The sequence below is a fragment of the Diospyros lotus genome, chromosome 13, assembly GCF_014633365.1.
Source record: "Diospyros lotus cultivar Yz01 chromosome 13, ASM1463336v1, whole genome shotgun sequence".
In the NCBI taxonomy this organism is placed as follows: domain Eukaryota; kingdom Viridiplantae; phylum Streptophyta; class Magnoliopsida; order Ericales; family Ebenaceae; genus Diospyros; species Diospyros lotus.
The window spans coordinates 8,376,408-8,390,442 of NC_068350.1; the positions used below are offsets into that span (position 1 = coordinate 8,376,408).

The window sequence follows — 14,035 nt, forward strand, 5'->3', positions numbered from 1 at the left end:
ATTTGGGATGTGGTATTTGAGTAGTATGACTCATTCTCCACAAAGATTACATCACATAAGATAAGAATTTTCTGTGATGTAGGACAAAAACACTTATAACCTTTTTGGGTAGGAGGATACCCAATGAATATACATTTTAATGCTCTTGGTTCAAGTTTGTGTCGATTTGGACTGGTTTGATAGACATATACCACACATCCAAATACTTTGGGTGGAAGAGTATTTAGGATCCGAACGTGATGAAAATTGGATGTGAGGTTGTGCAAGGGGGTTTGGTAGTTTAGGACCTTGGAAGGCAGCCTATTGATTAAATACGCAGCTGTTAGGACTGCCTCCCCCTAATATCTATTAGGAATAGAGCTAGTGAACATAAGGGACCTAGCCATTTCAAGCAAGTGTCGATTTTTTCTTTCAGTTATCCCATTTTGCTGAGGAGTATAAGGACAAGTACTTTGATGGAAGATCCCATTGGTAGTTAGATATTGGGTGAATGGATAGGAAAAGTATTCTCGGCCATTGTCAGTCCTAAGGATACAAATAGAGGACTCAAAGACATTCAAGATGAGTTTATGGAAATTCTGAAAAATGGCACATGCCTCGGACTTTTCTTTCATTAGTTATACCCAACACACTCTTGTATGGTCATCAATGAAAGTTATGAACCATCTTGCACCATTCAGGTTTGGAACTCTAGCCGGTCCCCATATATCACTATGAATTAAGTAGAAAGGTTTAGAAGGAGTATATGGGTTCAGTTGATGAGTGCTATGGGTTTGCTTGGCAAGAATGCAATGATCACACTTAAGTACCAACTTTTCTTTATTGATAAATAAGTTAGGGTACAAGTGTTTCAAATATGAAAAACTAGGATGACCAAGACGTCTATACCATAATAAAATTTCAAAATCCAAACTAACAGTTAGAGAAAACCTATGTGGTACTTGACTAAGAGAATTCTTGTTATTGGAAAACCAATATAGTCCATCTTTCTCCTCAGCACTGCCAATCATCTTCCCCGAGGATCGGTCCTGAAAAATACAATATGAGAGAAAGAATGTCACAATGCAATCCAAATCATTTGTTAATTTACTCACTAATAACAAACTATATTTCAGATTTGGCACATATAACACTGATTTAAGTAATAAACCAGCCACATAGACACTTCCCTTTCCTTTTACCAAAGATTGTGTTCCATCAGCCATCAAAACAGTTGGATCTTTTTTTCCCATCTGAAAGACATTAAGAGTGGTAGTAGATCCGGTCATATGATCGGATGCCCCGGTATCTACCACCCAATAATTCTTATTCATTCTCCTAGTAGTCAAGGACAAATGCTGATTACCTTTTTGTGCCATAGATGCTGAGTAACTTGGTGCTGCATCCTCTGATTCCTTTGCAATATGAGAGTTTTGCAACAGTTTCTGTAGAAACTCAATCTGATCATGAGTTAAACCCATACCTGTTCCTTTCTCACTTGTAGGGGCACTTGTTGCTGCATAGGCTGATCTCTCTTTCTCCTTCTTAGGCCTAGGTTTCCAGTTTGGGGGTTTCCCATGCAACTTCCAGCAAGTACTCTTGGTGTGATAGGGTCGGTTGCAATGTTCACACCATTGCTTCTCCTTAGGAATTTCTTCCCTTTTTGCAGTAATGAGGGTTGATCCTGAATTGGGTTCAGTTTGAGTTGGCATCATAACTCTTGTCCTGCTTTCTTCCCGCCTTACCTCTGCAAACGCCTCTCAGAGGGATGGTAAGGGCTTTGTGCCTAAGAGTCTTCCTCTTACCTCATCCAAATCCTCATTGAGCCCTTGGAGGAAGTCAAAAATCCCCTCTTTTTCCAGCATCTTGCCATACTTTTGGCTGTCTTCTGCACACTTCCAGTTAGGATCATAAAACAAATCCATCTCTTGCCATAGCTCCATCAGATTATTGTAGTATTCAGTTACACCAAGACTGCCTTGCTTGGTGGTTCGAATTTCAGCTCTAATCTCAAGCATTGAGCTGTATTTTCAAGGTCTGAATAAATCTCCTAAACAACCTCCCAAACCTCTTTTGTCGTTTGGTAAAACAGATAGTGTCGGCCTATCTTTGGCTCCATTGAATTGATAATCCAAGCCATCAAGATTGAGTTCTCTACCTCCCACCTTTGATAATCTGCTGAATTCTCCGGTGGTGTTGAAGTTTCCCCGATTAGGTAGCCATATTTCCCTTTGCCTTTGATCACCAAGGTCACGAATTGAAACCATTCTCTAAAGTTTCTTCCGTTCAACCTATGTTGTGTGATCTGTAAGATATTGCTATCCAAAGATAAGATGTTGTTAGACATCACAGTCGTTGGATTTGCGGGTTGTTGAAGGGCGGAACTGACGGATGAATCCGCTGTTGTTGGAGCTGCATTCCCATGGCCTTGCAGATCCATATGTTCTAGATTTTTAGGCTAGACAAAGCCAAGCTCTAATATCATGAACAATTCTGGTTCCTAAGATTTGGAACCTGAGAGCCACAACTGAATTTGTGGAAATCCAACTCATTAATTGATTTCACGGGAAGCCTACTACTTATACAATATTCTATGCTATCTACTCCTAAACTTTAGGAGATAAATACAAACGAGAAGATAACAATAAAACAGAATTTTAGCTATAAATAAGAAAAGATAACAATCATATCTATTCCTAATATTCCTCCTGATTTCTAGGATCTTTATCTTTAATTAATTATGTTGCCTTTATCTCTTTTAGTACCGGTAGCACTCCTCATTTATTTAGGACTCTCCAACAGACTTCAACAAACTGAAAGTCACCGTGGATATGGGAGGTACCAAATTAACACTGAGGGGCATCACAAAACGAGAGTGTAAAATGATAAAGGGGGGGCAAATTGCAGAGGCTAATGCAGAAGAAGAAAGGGCAGATTGTCGAATTATATTCTATTCATGTGTTGGAATGGGACGAACAAGAAGGAAGAGAAGAGGCGAATGAACAGAGGAGGGAGAGCAGCTTGGCCACCCTACAATCCCCTACTAAGGTACTACTTCCTGATAGCTTAAACTTACTCTTGCAAGAATTTCAAGACCTCTTTTCTGAACCCCCCTCACTGCCACCCAAAAGAGCCCTTGACCACTCTATACACCAAACTCACTACCCGTAACCATACGTGCCTATAGATATTCACCCATCCAAAAAGTCGAGATAGAGAAGCAAATCTCTAATATTCTCTCTACCTCTATCATCAGACCCTCTCAAAGCCCATTTGCCTCTCCCGTGTTACTTGTTACAAAAAAAAGATGGATCATGGAGGTTTTGTGTTGACTATTGCCAACTCAATACTAACACTATAAAAACAAGTACCCTATACCCCTAATTGATGACATTTTAGATGAATTGAATGAAGCACGAATTTTTTCTAAACTAGACCTAAGATCTGGCTACCACCAAATCCGGATGACCCCTAATGACATACCCAAAACTGCATTTACTACTCATCCAGGGTTGTATGAATTTGTAGGTGATGCCCTTTGAGCTCACCAATGCCCCAACCACTTTCTAGGACCTAATGAACCAAGTTTTCTAGCCTTACTTGAGGAAATTCATCCTAGTTTTCTGTGATGACATCCTCATATACAACCCAAACTATGAACAATACCTAGACCACCTTCGTACCACCTTTGAGGTCTTGACTTCTAACGAGTTGTATGTTAAACTATCAAAGTGTACTTTTGCTGAAAAGGAAGTGGAATATCTAGGCCATATTATATCAGGAAAAGGAGTGAAGACTGATCCAAATAAGATCACAGCCATGCTAGAGTGGCCCAAGCAGGGGCGGATGCATGCGTGAGCTGCCCTGGGCTGAATCCCAGGGCAGCTCACAATTAAAAAAAAATAATAATATTAAAATTATTTTTTATTATTAAAAAAATATTTTTTAATGTAAAAAATAATAAATTTTACTAATAATTCAGTCAAAAAAAATTCCAGCCCACCCCAAAATTTGTGATGTGTAATTTTATACCTCAAAAAAAAATTTTAGCCTCCCCCTACATAGATTTCTGGATCCGCCCCTAGGCTCAGGCTGCAAACAGTAAAAGAACTAAGGGGTTTCTTAGGGCTAACAGGTTACTATCGAAGTTCATATAGAGTTATGGCCCCTGTTAGCAACCCCTTAACTGAACTTCTCAAGGACAGTTTCCAATGGAATCCAAGAGCAGAGATAGCCTTCTTAACACTCAAGAATGCCATGATAGAGGCACCGGTGCTAGCTCTCCCAGATTTTTCTAAGAAGTTTGTGGTCGAAACAGATGCATGTCACAATGGGATAGGGGCGGTGTTAATGCAAGAGGGAAGGCCCTTATCCTACATCAGCCAAGCTTTGGCCCCTAGGCACCTAGGCCTAAGTGTGTATGATAAGGAACTACTGGCCGTATTAGGAGCTGTTGATAAATGGAGACATTACCTGGAAGTAGGGCCCTTCATTATCAAAACGGACCACGAGAGCTTGCAATTCCTGGACCAACAAAGGTTGCACACCCAATTACAGAGGAAGGGAGTGTCCAAGCTAATGGGGATGGATTATATTATTGTATATCGCAAGGGTAAGGAAAACGTGGTAGCCGATGCCCTCTCAAGAAGGGAAGAAAAAGGAGAGTGCAAATCGATAATGGCTGTGGTTCCGAAGTTGGTTAAGGAGGTAATAGGAAGCTATGACCAAACACCATGGGTGCAAGACCTAATAACCCAGCTTGCAGTAGAACCCACGAGTAAACCAAGGTATACTCTTTCCAATGGTCTACTAAGGTTCAATGGCAGGGTAGTAGTGGGTGAGGATGAATCAGACAAAAGAAAGATCATAACCTCTCTACATGCTTCACCCATAGGAGGTCACTCAGGAATACGGGCCACTTATCAGAAGGTGAGACAAATGTTCTACTGGCCAGGGCAAAAGAAGGTTTTGGTAAGTTTTGTGTTGTCATGTGAAGTTTGCCGAAGATGCAAGCATGAGAATGTGGCTTACCCGGGTTTGCCGCAACCCTTGGCAGTGCTCGATCAAGCATGGGAAGGGATCTTTATGGACTTCATAGAAGGGCTACCCAAATCAGAGGGTAAGGATGTGGTGTTAGTGGTGGTAGATAGGCCGACTAAGTTCTCCCATTTCATCAGTCTAACCCACCCCTTTTCAGCACAAGAAGTAGCAAGAAAATTCATGGATTCTATAGTTAAATTACACAAGGTTCTGAAGTCAATTGTCTCAGATAGAGATAAGATCTTCACAAGCATGTTTTGGCAAGAATTGTTCATAAGTATGGGGGTAGGGCTGCACATGTCCACAGCCTACCACCCCCAAATGGATGATCAAACCGAGAGAGTTAACCAGTGTTTGGAAGCTTACTTGAGATGCATGTGTTTCAACAAGCTAAGGAGTTGGAATAGATAGTTGTCATTAGCTCAGTGCTGGTACAACTCAAGCCACCATAGTGCCATCAACAGGAGTCCTTTTGGAGTATTGTTTGGCCATAAACCACCCCTCTTACCAGCCCTATCGAGTTCTACAGCCACCTTGGCTTCGATGGAGCAGTACTTACAATAACAGCAGTGAGTTTTGAAGGAATTGAAGAGAGAATTGGCCATAGCCCAGAACAGAATGAAGCAAAATGCTAATAAGAAGAGGAGTGACAGAACCTTTGAAGTGGGGGACCAGGTCTATTTGAGAGTGAAGAGATCTATGGAGCAACCATTCACTGCTACCCCAGCATCCAAGCTAAGTCCAAAGTACTTTGGGCTATATACTGTCGAGACTAAAGTGGGACGGATTGCCTACAAGCTTAAACTACCGCCACAGGTCCACATGCACCCTGTATTTCATGTGTCTCTGCTTAAGAAATTCATAAGTCCCTAGGCGGCAGTTAGTCTAGAGTTCCCTACGATGGATGAGGAAGAGGAAGTGCTTGTGAAGCCACAGGCTATTTTGGACAGTCTACCAGGGGTCGTTGCCCTTAACTCAAGTACTGGTCAGGTGGTCTCATATGGATCCTCATCACACCACTTGGGAGTACTTACCGGAACTACTAACCCAATTTTTGCGAGCTACCGGACTCCTACAGATTCTTGAGGACGAGAATGTTTTCCAGGGGTGAGGAATGTTATGTCCCAATGGTAGTTTTGTAAATTTTTGCAATTTCTATTGTAATAACCGCAGCCCACATGGGCCACTTGTAGCGGGAGCTAGAAGCTTCTTCCCACAGTTACAATATGAACCGTGGAAGGGCCTATATAAGGCCGATTACTTGAGGATAGGACTTCTATGTTGAATGAGAAGATCTTTCTCTCTTAAAACTCTCTCTCTTCCCTCTCAATTCTCTCATTTTCCCTCCCAATTCTATCTCTATCTCTCTCTCAATCCTTCTAAATTCTGTTCTCTCAAGTCTCATCTCCGAGACTGGACACCACCTTACCCAACCAATATCCTAGAAAATTCTAAGTTGAATTTCTCTGGCTGCACAGGGAGATCCTACTGAGTGGCTATTCAAAGTACAACAGTACTTAAAATACCATCAGATTCCTAAAACTCTCAAAATCACCTTGGTTTCCTTCCACCTTGGACTTGACTCATATGCTGCTTTCAGTGTACAAGAACCAGCCACCCAATTAAAACCAGGGAAGAATTTGAACAGGTTGTAAAGTTGAGGTTTGGCCCCTCTCCCTTCGAAGAGCCACGAGATGGAGTTTGTCTTCAGAGCATAAAGAATCCTGGTTGTGCTTGGGATGTCAAATTCGCAGAAAATGGTGATGTTGTGACTGCATATTATGATGGAGTAGTGCCTATTTGGACAGTAAGCCAAGACAACAATAAAAACCCAACTGAGTTTGCATTATTTGCTTCTCAACTCTATCATTAAGAAAGTAGCAAGAAAAGGGTTGCAGGATTAAAATTGGAAGATTTACCCAAGTTGGAGGCATTACAGGTCCCAAGAACAAGTGATGGTCAGATGAAAGTTGTCAAAGAAGGAGGGGGGGGGGGGGGGGGGGCACAACAGTGTGGAGATGATTAAAAATGATATGATCATGGAGGTGAGTAGCAGTGTTACCATGAGTTCCATTTCAGAAAATCTTTTGACCAACATTTTTGCTGTAACTAGCCTCCTCAAAGACTTCGTCCTACTACCAGTGGTTACAAAGGCGTCACATGGAGATTCTTGATGCAATTTCAACTTGTTATTCATCTCCAAATATGAATGTATAAGTGTCTTATACTGTGCTAATCCCCTATTATGCCATGCTATTGATTAAAAATAAGGACAAAGAGAGCCAATCCCAAGTTCCCTTGGCAGCTCTTGCAATAGCAAAAGAGGAAAACCTTGAGACTCAAAATTAAGGGCTTTGATGTCAATTGGAACTGTGATGCTTGAGGTCCAGATCCAGAAAATAGCATTGGATTTTGGATTTTGATGAGGAGAACATAGGCAAGACAGTGAAGGCTTCTTAAAGAGACTAAGATTGCCTACAAGTTGGAGCCTCTACAAAACACAAAAGTACATCAGAGATTAAAGGGGGCTCACAAAAGCAAGAATTGGTTCAATGAAAGGGCTTACTTGGGAAAATGTCCAACACTTTATTCAAACTTTATCGTAACTCACACCTAGGGGATGAGGTAAATCTTGAAGGGCAGGACAGTGATATGAATTCTAGCTACAATAATAGCTGCTGACACATGGCAGCAAGAGAATGGGGCATGTGGCAATTAGCTATTGCAGGAATGTTTTAGTTGTTGGTTAAGCAGTTTGATTCAGTTGGCAGTTATTGGCAGTTAGTTGGTTAGAGGGCTGTTATTAGTCGGTTAGTAGGATGTTGGCTGATAGAAATAGTTGAAGAGATGGTTAGAGAATTCTCTCCATAAGAGAACTCTTCTCCCTTATAAAAGTTCCTGTATTCTTCTCCTCAGGGATATCAGAGAGCAATTTTAGCTTTCATCTTTCTTTCTGCCTCTCAAGTTCTCTCTCCCCCTCATATTACCAGGGCTGATTCTTACCCCATAGTGAGTTTTTCTTGATAGAACCTTAAACTTTTGAAGGTTCTATTAAAATACCTAAATGGTGAAGGGTAAAATCATTAGTTGTAGTAGCAAGAGGGGTATCTGCAATTTATCATAGCTCAAGGAGTTTATAACTTGTAGCAGTAAGAAACTAAGAAATGCCAGGCATCTAGACGTAATTTTCCCAATTAAGAACATGCATAGCCAACCAAGCAATGTTTATAAATGTAATTTACCAAATTAAGAACTTACCACACAAAGTTCGACAAGTATGCAGCCCACGCTCCATATGTCACATGGATAATTCCATCCAAGGCCTGGAGAAAAGGGAGGAGCAAATAAAATTAAGACTTAAACATCCAATGACAAATACAAGTATATAAGCTGCTAACAAGGCAATTACCAAGAATTACTTCCGGGGCACGATAATGGCGTGTTGATACCACGTAGGTGTGGTCCTGATGTTCAAATGTAGTACTCCCAAAATCAATTAGTTTAATAGCACTTGACTTTGGCAGATTCTTGAAATAGGAACCATCTTTGGTGGACCGTGTGATAAACTAGAATGCAGGCAAAATGGTACCATATTAGCAATGAAAAGTTAAAAGGAAGAGTATCAAACCCATGAGTGCCACCTTAACAGCCATATTACACAGCTAAACATATACATACCATCTATACTCAATTACAATGCCAACTTAGATTAAATAAAAGACTACACAAGAGCAGTCTCCAGATTATCATTAGGGTGAGCAAGAAAAAACCAAATCACTCAAACCAACGAAACCAGACTGTGATTTCACAAAAGAAGTGGGCGGTAATGGTTAGACAATTTTAAGCCCAAAGCGGTTTGCTTTGGGTTTTGAGCTTCAGTAAACCACAAAACCAACCGTACACCCCAATAAAACTAAGTTTTTTATGATTTAGATTTTCTATTTAGTCACAAAGCTATGAATTTTAATTGATTGTCAAGTAACAAATTCACGATATAAGATTATAGATGTACAAGATTCTTTACAAATACAAACTATTATTGATAAATTCCAATGCTTTTAAGAATTGAAGTGTCCTTGTATATTGGCGTACTTCCTACACATGCCTGAATAATTTTTTAATTGTTTTCTATTTTTCTTGTACATTGACAATTAATTATCATATGTCTTTATGTCTATCTATGATATATATGCACATTAATTACCATTATATTATATTTCTTCAAACCGCCCAAACCACTAAGTTATGGTTTGGGTGGTTTCCAGCACATAGTGATTTAGTTATGGTTTGGAAGTTAGCCAAACCGCCCAACCCAATCAACTATTGTAGACCCCTAATTATCATTTGTAAAAATTCAGGAAGAATGCCGTAATCCATATCCAGGAAAAATCACTCACAGACCCCAAACAGCAAGGCCAAAATATCAGTTGGTTTCAACTATTGAACCCTTGCTGAAAGGGATTCAAACACCCCAAATCTGGGAGAATCCGATTTCACATCCATGCACACATGGGCAAAGCATTATCTAGGATGAACTGAAACAAGCAAATAAATGAGAACACAACAAATGAGAAATACCTTGTAATCTGGCACTTTAACATATTCTGCTGAGACAAGAAGAACGTTTTCTGGTTTCAGATCTGTATGAATTAGGCGTAAATCGTGCATAACTGCAAAATAAGAAAGTAAAAAATAACTAAGAACAAGAAGTAGAGTCCATTATTAGTACTAAATTACCAATCATGTTCCTGAAAACAAAGGTTGCTCTAGTTTCTAAGTCCAATACTAAGCATATTGAGAACAGATGAACAGAGTCCCAATGGAGCCCAAATCTGAGCTCTAACATTGAAAAAGTGAAGAGAGCAGATGAACAGAGTCCCAATGGAGCCCAAATCTGAGCTCTAACATTGAAAAACTGAAGAGAGTTGAGAGCATTAAGGTGAAGCATTTATATAAAAGTGATGCAAGAATTGTGCACACACATGCTACAGATTCCAAAAGTTGTCTGCCAAACTCCCGAACAAGATCAATGGGAAATGAACGGTAGCTGTTTTTGCGGAGAAAATCATATAAACTTGGTCCAAGCTTCTCAAATACCTGTTAAGACCATTTAAATCCATCCGCAAGTTTTCAACTCACAGAATATTCAGGCATGAAGGAACATCATTGTCCTTTTAAATTAATCAAACCACAAGTACCAATAAATACTTACAATACAAATATGATTACGATAGTCAAACCAATTCCGTATTTGCACACAACTGCAAAGAATAAAACAACTTATACCAATCACTTTAAACTTTAAAATTGAAAAGGGGAGGCAGATGGGAACTGGAAGCCTACCGTGTGCCGCCCATATCATGCCTGGCAAGCTTCTGCAAGACATCAATTTCGATCATGGCAGCTTCACGGTACTTGTGTATTGAACGGACAATTTTGATTGCCACTATTTCTTTCCTTTCATTGTCTAAACATTCTAATACTTGCCCAAAAGTCCCTGAAATTTCATGGCACCAGAAAAATGATTCTTTCACAATAATATCACTGATTAGAAGGGCATCCCCCTCCTAGCCTGGCAGTTCTCCCACAAGGCAGAAAAGGAGAAAAAAAAAAAAAAGCAAAGGAGAAAGCGAGTAATATAGGAAGGATATAGAAAGGGAGGAAAACATTTTAACCGAGACTGAATAGCCACAATGGTAAAGCCAACAGATCCAAAGATATCAGAAGCTGCAGGAAAAACTGACCTTCACCCATTTTGCTCAGAATCCTGTCTGCAAATAAGATTAAAAAAAAAAAAAAAAACTGGTATCCATGAGCAGGATAATATCACCATTGGATGAAGAAAAGGAGGAGCAGAGAGCATAAATCCACAAACTATAAAACATATCAATATATCACAGGCCAAATAATCTATTAAAATGTAGGCACTTAATTTTGTGATGTCCAATCTCAGTGGTCAAAGTCAAAAAAGTCCAATCTCACTTAATTGGTTCACCATATCACACCTTTGATTGTTGGTGCCAATGAACCAACAATCAAACCAGGAATTACAGTTCCTGGTTCCTTGTGGGACCACACTGTTAACCATTTTTTATATTGCCTAATCTGTCCTTTTTGCAATCTCTTAAGATGCTGAACAGCAATTTGACAGTAAAACCAGGAATTACAGTTCTAAAAGTGTCTTATCTTTTCTAGAAAATCATTCAGATTGTCAACATTATAGTCAATCCATGGAACTATTCACAAGTTTCAAAACTGGGCCCTCCAAGTATCTTTCTTAAATAACTTAAAGGACTTAGTGGGCATTGGGCATATCAGAAATATGAATGGGGCCTATAGAACAAAATAACAAAGAGAGCACCAGTTCAAACCTGATCCCAGCCCATAAACCAGCAGAAACTAGCTAACAAACAAATTAAGAATCCTACACCAGCTCATATAGCCTGAAATCTGTTCATAAATTTTTTTTTATAATGTTTAAAACCAAAAGCATAGGTTGTTTCAATGGTTCAGATCCTGTTTCTCAAATTTGAAGTCGAGTTAAAGTGTTACAACTTACAGGCTGCTTAACAGAGCTTTCAATTTTCAGTTTTAATTTTTTGTATTCAGTTTTCACCAAATGGCATTTTCTATTTTGTTTTTAAAATTATGAGAACAGACAATGAAAGCCCTAAAATGGGTCCTAATTCTTTCCTGGAACAAGTACACACATTTTGTTTATGGAAAAATAAATAAAAGAAAAAACAAAATATGACTTTTAGAAGTCAATTGACATTATGATTTTTTGTGCCACCAACCCTAAAACGGTTAGGATAAAGTGCAGTTAATGATGAAAACAAAATATGACAGATAAAGTCACGTAGGCTCAGGCTTCAAGTATTCACTCCCATTCACTAAAAAATGTGTAAAAAGATCTCAACAGTATAAAAATTAAATACTATCAATGCATACTTACAGCGAGGGGTTAAGTTCTCCCCAACGGCAAAGACATAATGACCATCTTTATCATCAGGTCTCCAAGGAGGAGATCCAGCACGCGGCACTCCCCTGGAATACATAGAAGAATAAGCATAATTGGGAACTGTCACATCGGCAAGTTCTTGCCCATAATATATTGCTGGAAGGACCTGCATAAAGATTAAAAAAAACACATGTAAATTAAACATAAAAACTCAAATGGAGTGAATTTTAATCAGAACTTGGCACTATTTCCAAGAATTGCAGATCAAGAACCGGATTTATGAAATGATGTGCAGATACTGAGGAAGGAAAGTAAGATTGCCACAAAATATGGAAAACGAGATATGGGCCACCTTGTGGCTCCAAATGCAGACTAATCAAGTGTGGCCCAAATGAAAATTTTGTAACTTGCAAGAGAAGAGACTTTGCTGAGGGAAACCAACTCAATCTATGGACAGGTGGGGCATAAGACAGATTGTAGCACCAATTGCACACTATAGTCAAGTGAAGCGCAAAACCAAATTTGAGGACTTCATAAGAGATGAGAGCTAATGAGGATCTAACTAGGAACAAAAACCACATTACATGGGACAATGTTACCATCTATCTTTTAACCAACTTTCATTTTGTATATGGGTTTGTGCCCATTTAAGTACCTTGCACCTTATCTAATATATATCTTACTTACCAGAAGGGGCAAAAATCTTTTCCACAACTAATATAGAATTCCCAGACAAGTATTTATATACTAAAAAGAACCTGTATAATGCATCTAAACATGCGATACAGAAAAAATACATAGGTACACAATGGATCTTAAAGAGAACATATCCATCAATAAGAAAGGCATTATATTAACATTTGTTGGAGACTCAATGACAATTTGTAATTTTAGAAGGATTACATTTATATACTAAAAAAATTTGATAGCTTTTTTTAACATGTTACAAAAAAAAAAAAAAGGAATCCAAGACAAAGAGAGGTGTATATGATGGATTATACAAGTGTACGCGTGTATCATCCTTCCCCCACCTTACAGCCCATCCCCCCAGCAGAAGTTGCCAAATTTACACCATGTCTGGAGACATAGTCAAACTTTGAATAAAGAGCACAGCAAGAAATTGTTTGTCCAAGGAAGCCAAAACACTAGTGCTCTCTCTCTCTCATTTTCATTGTCACAAATTCCATAATGTTAATCTTAGTCCTTAGGCTTCCTACTATTGATTTCTTTTCTGTGCCTTTGGACTTTTGTGGCCCTGCATCAGAAAAATTACCAATATGGTAGTGTGTTAAATACAGTGTTTCTCACCCCAACATGGTGGTGGATAAGAATCAGATGGAGAACCAACCTGTACACCAAAGGGTCAGATAAGATCACGTACATGCTAATTTGTAGACCAAACCATAGGCAGGATGTTTGTAGCTTGATACAAGATGTGTCAATTTTGTAGTTATAGATTCTTCCTTCAATTAATACCATAAATTGCATCATGCAGATGAGTTATGCCAGTTGGCATTATTCATTTTCGTCCTTGATTTATGATGGTGAAGTGGAAATTGTTTGGTTACAAGGGCTGTCATAAGAACCAGAAGCCTAAAATATTGCAACCAAAAGATAATGAAAAAGAAGTGGATAAAACAAAGCAGAATAATACAGTGACAATTTTCCGTAGTTTCTTCCTTTCCAGTTGTTTCTGCACAAACAAATGCATATACGGAAAGAAGAATTACATTGATTGAGAAGCAGCTGTTTTTAAGTATCAAAGCATAGAAATGTCAATCTGGAAAAATTATCAGAAAAATACAATGGTTAAAATTTTTTGCTTAAACACATAAATTACACAATAAAGATATCAGATTTTGTACACTTTGCACTAAAATACACGTAACTGCAGCCAATTTGAAGTTAGATCCCAAAAGTTCAACTTATCAAGTAACGAAGAATTCAAGAGAGAAACAAAAGATGTTAGTTAAGACATTGATTGGAGCAAACTTCATGAAATTACATTTTATAAGTTTATGATTAAACGACTTCTGTGTCATACAACCAAAAAGA

The 14,035-nt window shown here is 38.8% G+C and overlaps 1 protein-coding gene across 7 annotated transcripts in view; it reads right to left on the bottom strand.

Annotated features, from left to right (window-relative positions):
• Positions 1-14,035, bottom strand: part of LOC127788570 (serine/threonine-protein kinase AFC1) — a 37,086-nt gene that overhangs the window by 22,586 nt on the left and 465 nt on the right. For 2 of the 7 annotated variants that reach the window (XM_052317019.1, XM_052317020.1), the window contains exons 2-11: positions 13,635-13,673; positions 11,975-12,146; positions 10,764-10,790; positions 10,363-10,516; positions 10,232-10,280; positions 10,002-10,116; positions 9,598-9,689; positions 8,429-8,585; positions 8,278-8,342; positions 942-1,028 (exon numbers count right to left, since the gene is read on the bottom strand). In XM_052317019.1, coding sequence (XP_052172979.1) covers positions 942-1,028; positions 8,278-8,342; positions 8,429-8,585; positions 9,598-9,689; positions 10,002-10,116; positions 10,232-10,280; positions 10,363-10,516; positions 10,764-10,790; positions 11,975-12,146; positions 13,635-13,673 — 957 coding nt within the window. Of the gene's footprint in view, positions 1-930; positions 1,029-8,277; positions 8,343-8,428; positions 8,586-9,597; positions 9,690-10,001; positions 10,117-10,231; positions 10,281-10,362; positions 10,517-10,763; positions 10,791-11,974; positions 12,147-13,634; positions 13,674-14,035 lie in introns of all 7 variants that reach the window. The other 5 variants (XM_052317023.1, XM_052317025.1, XR_008020423.1 and 2 more) reach the window with 4 other exon arrangements.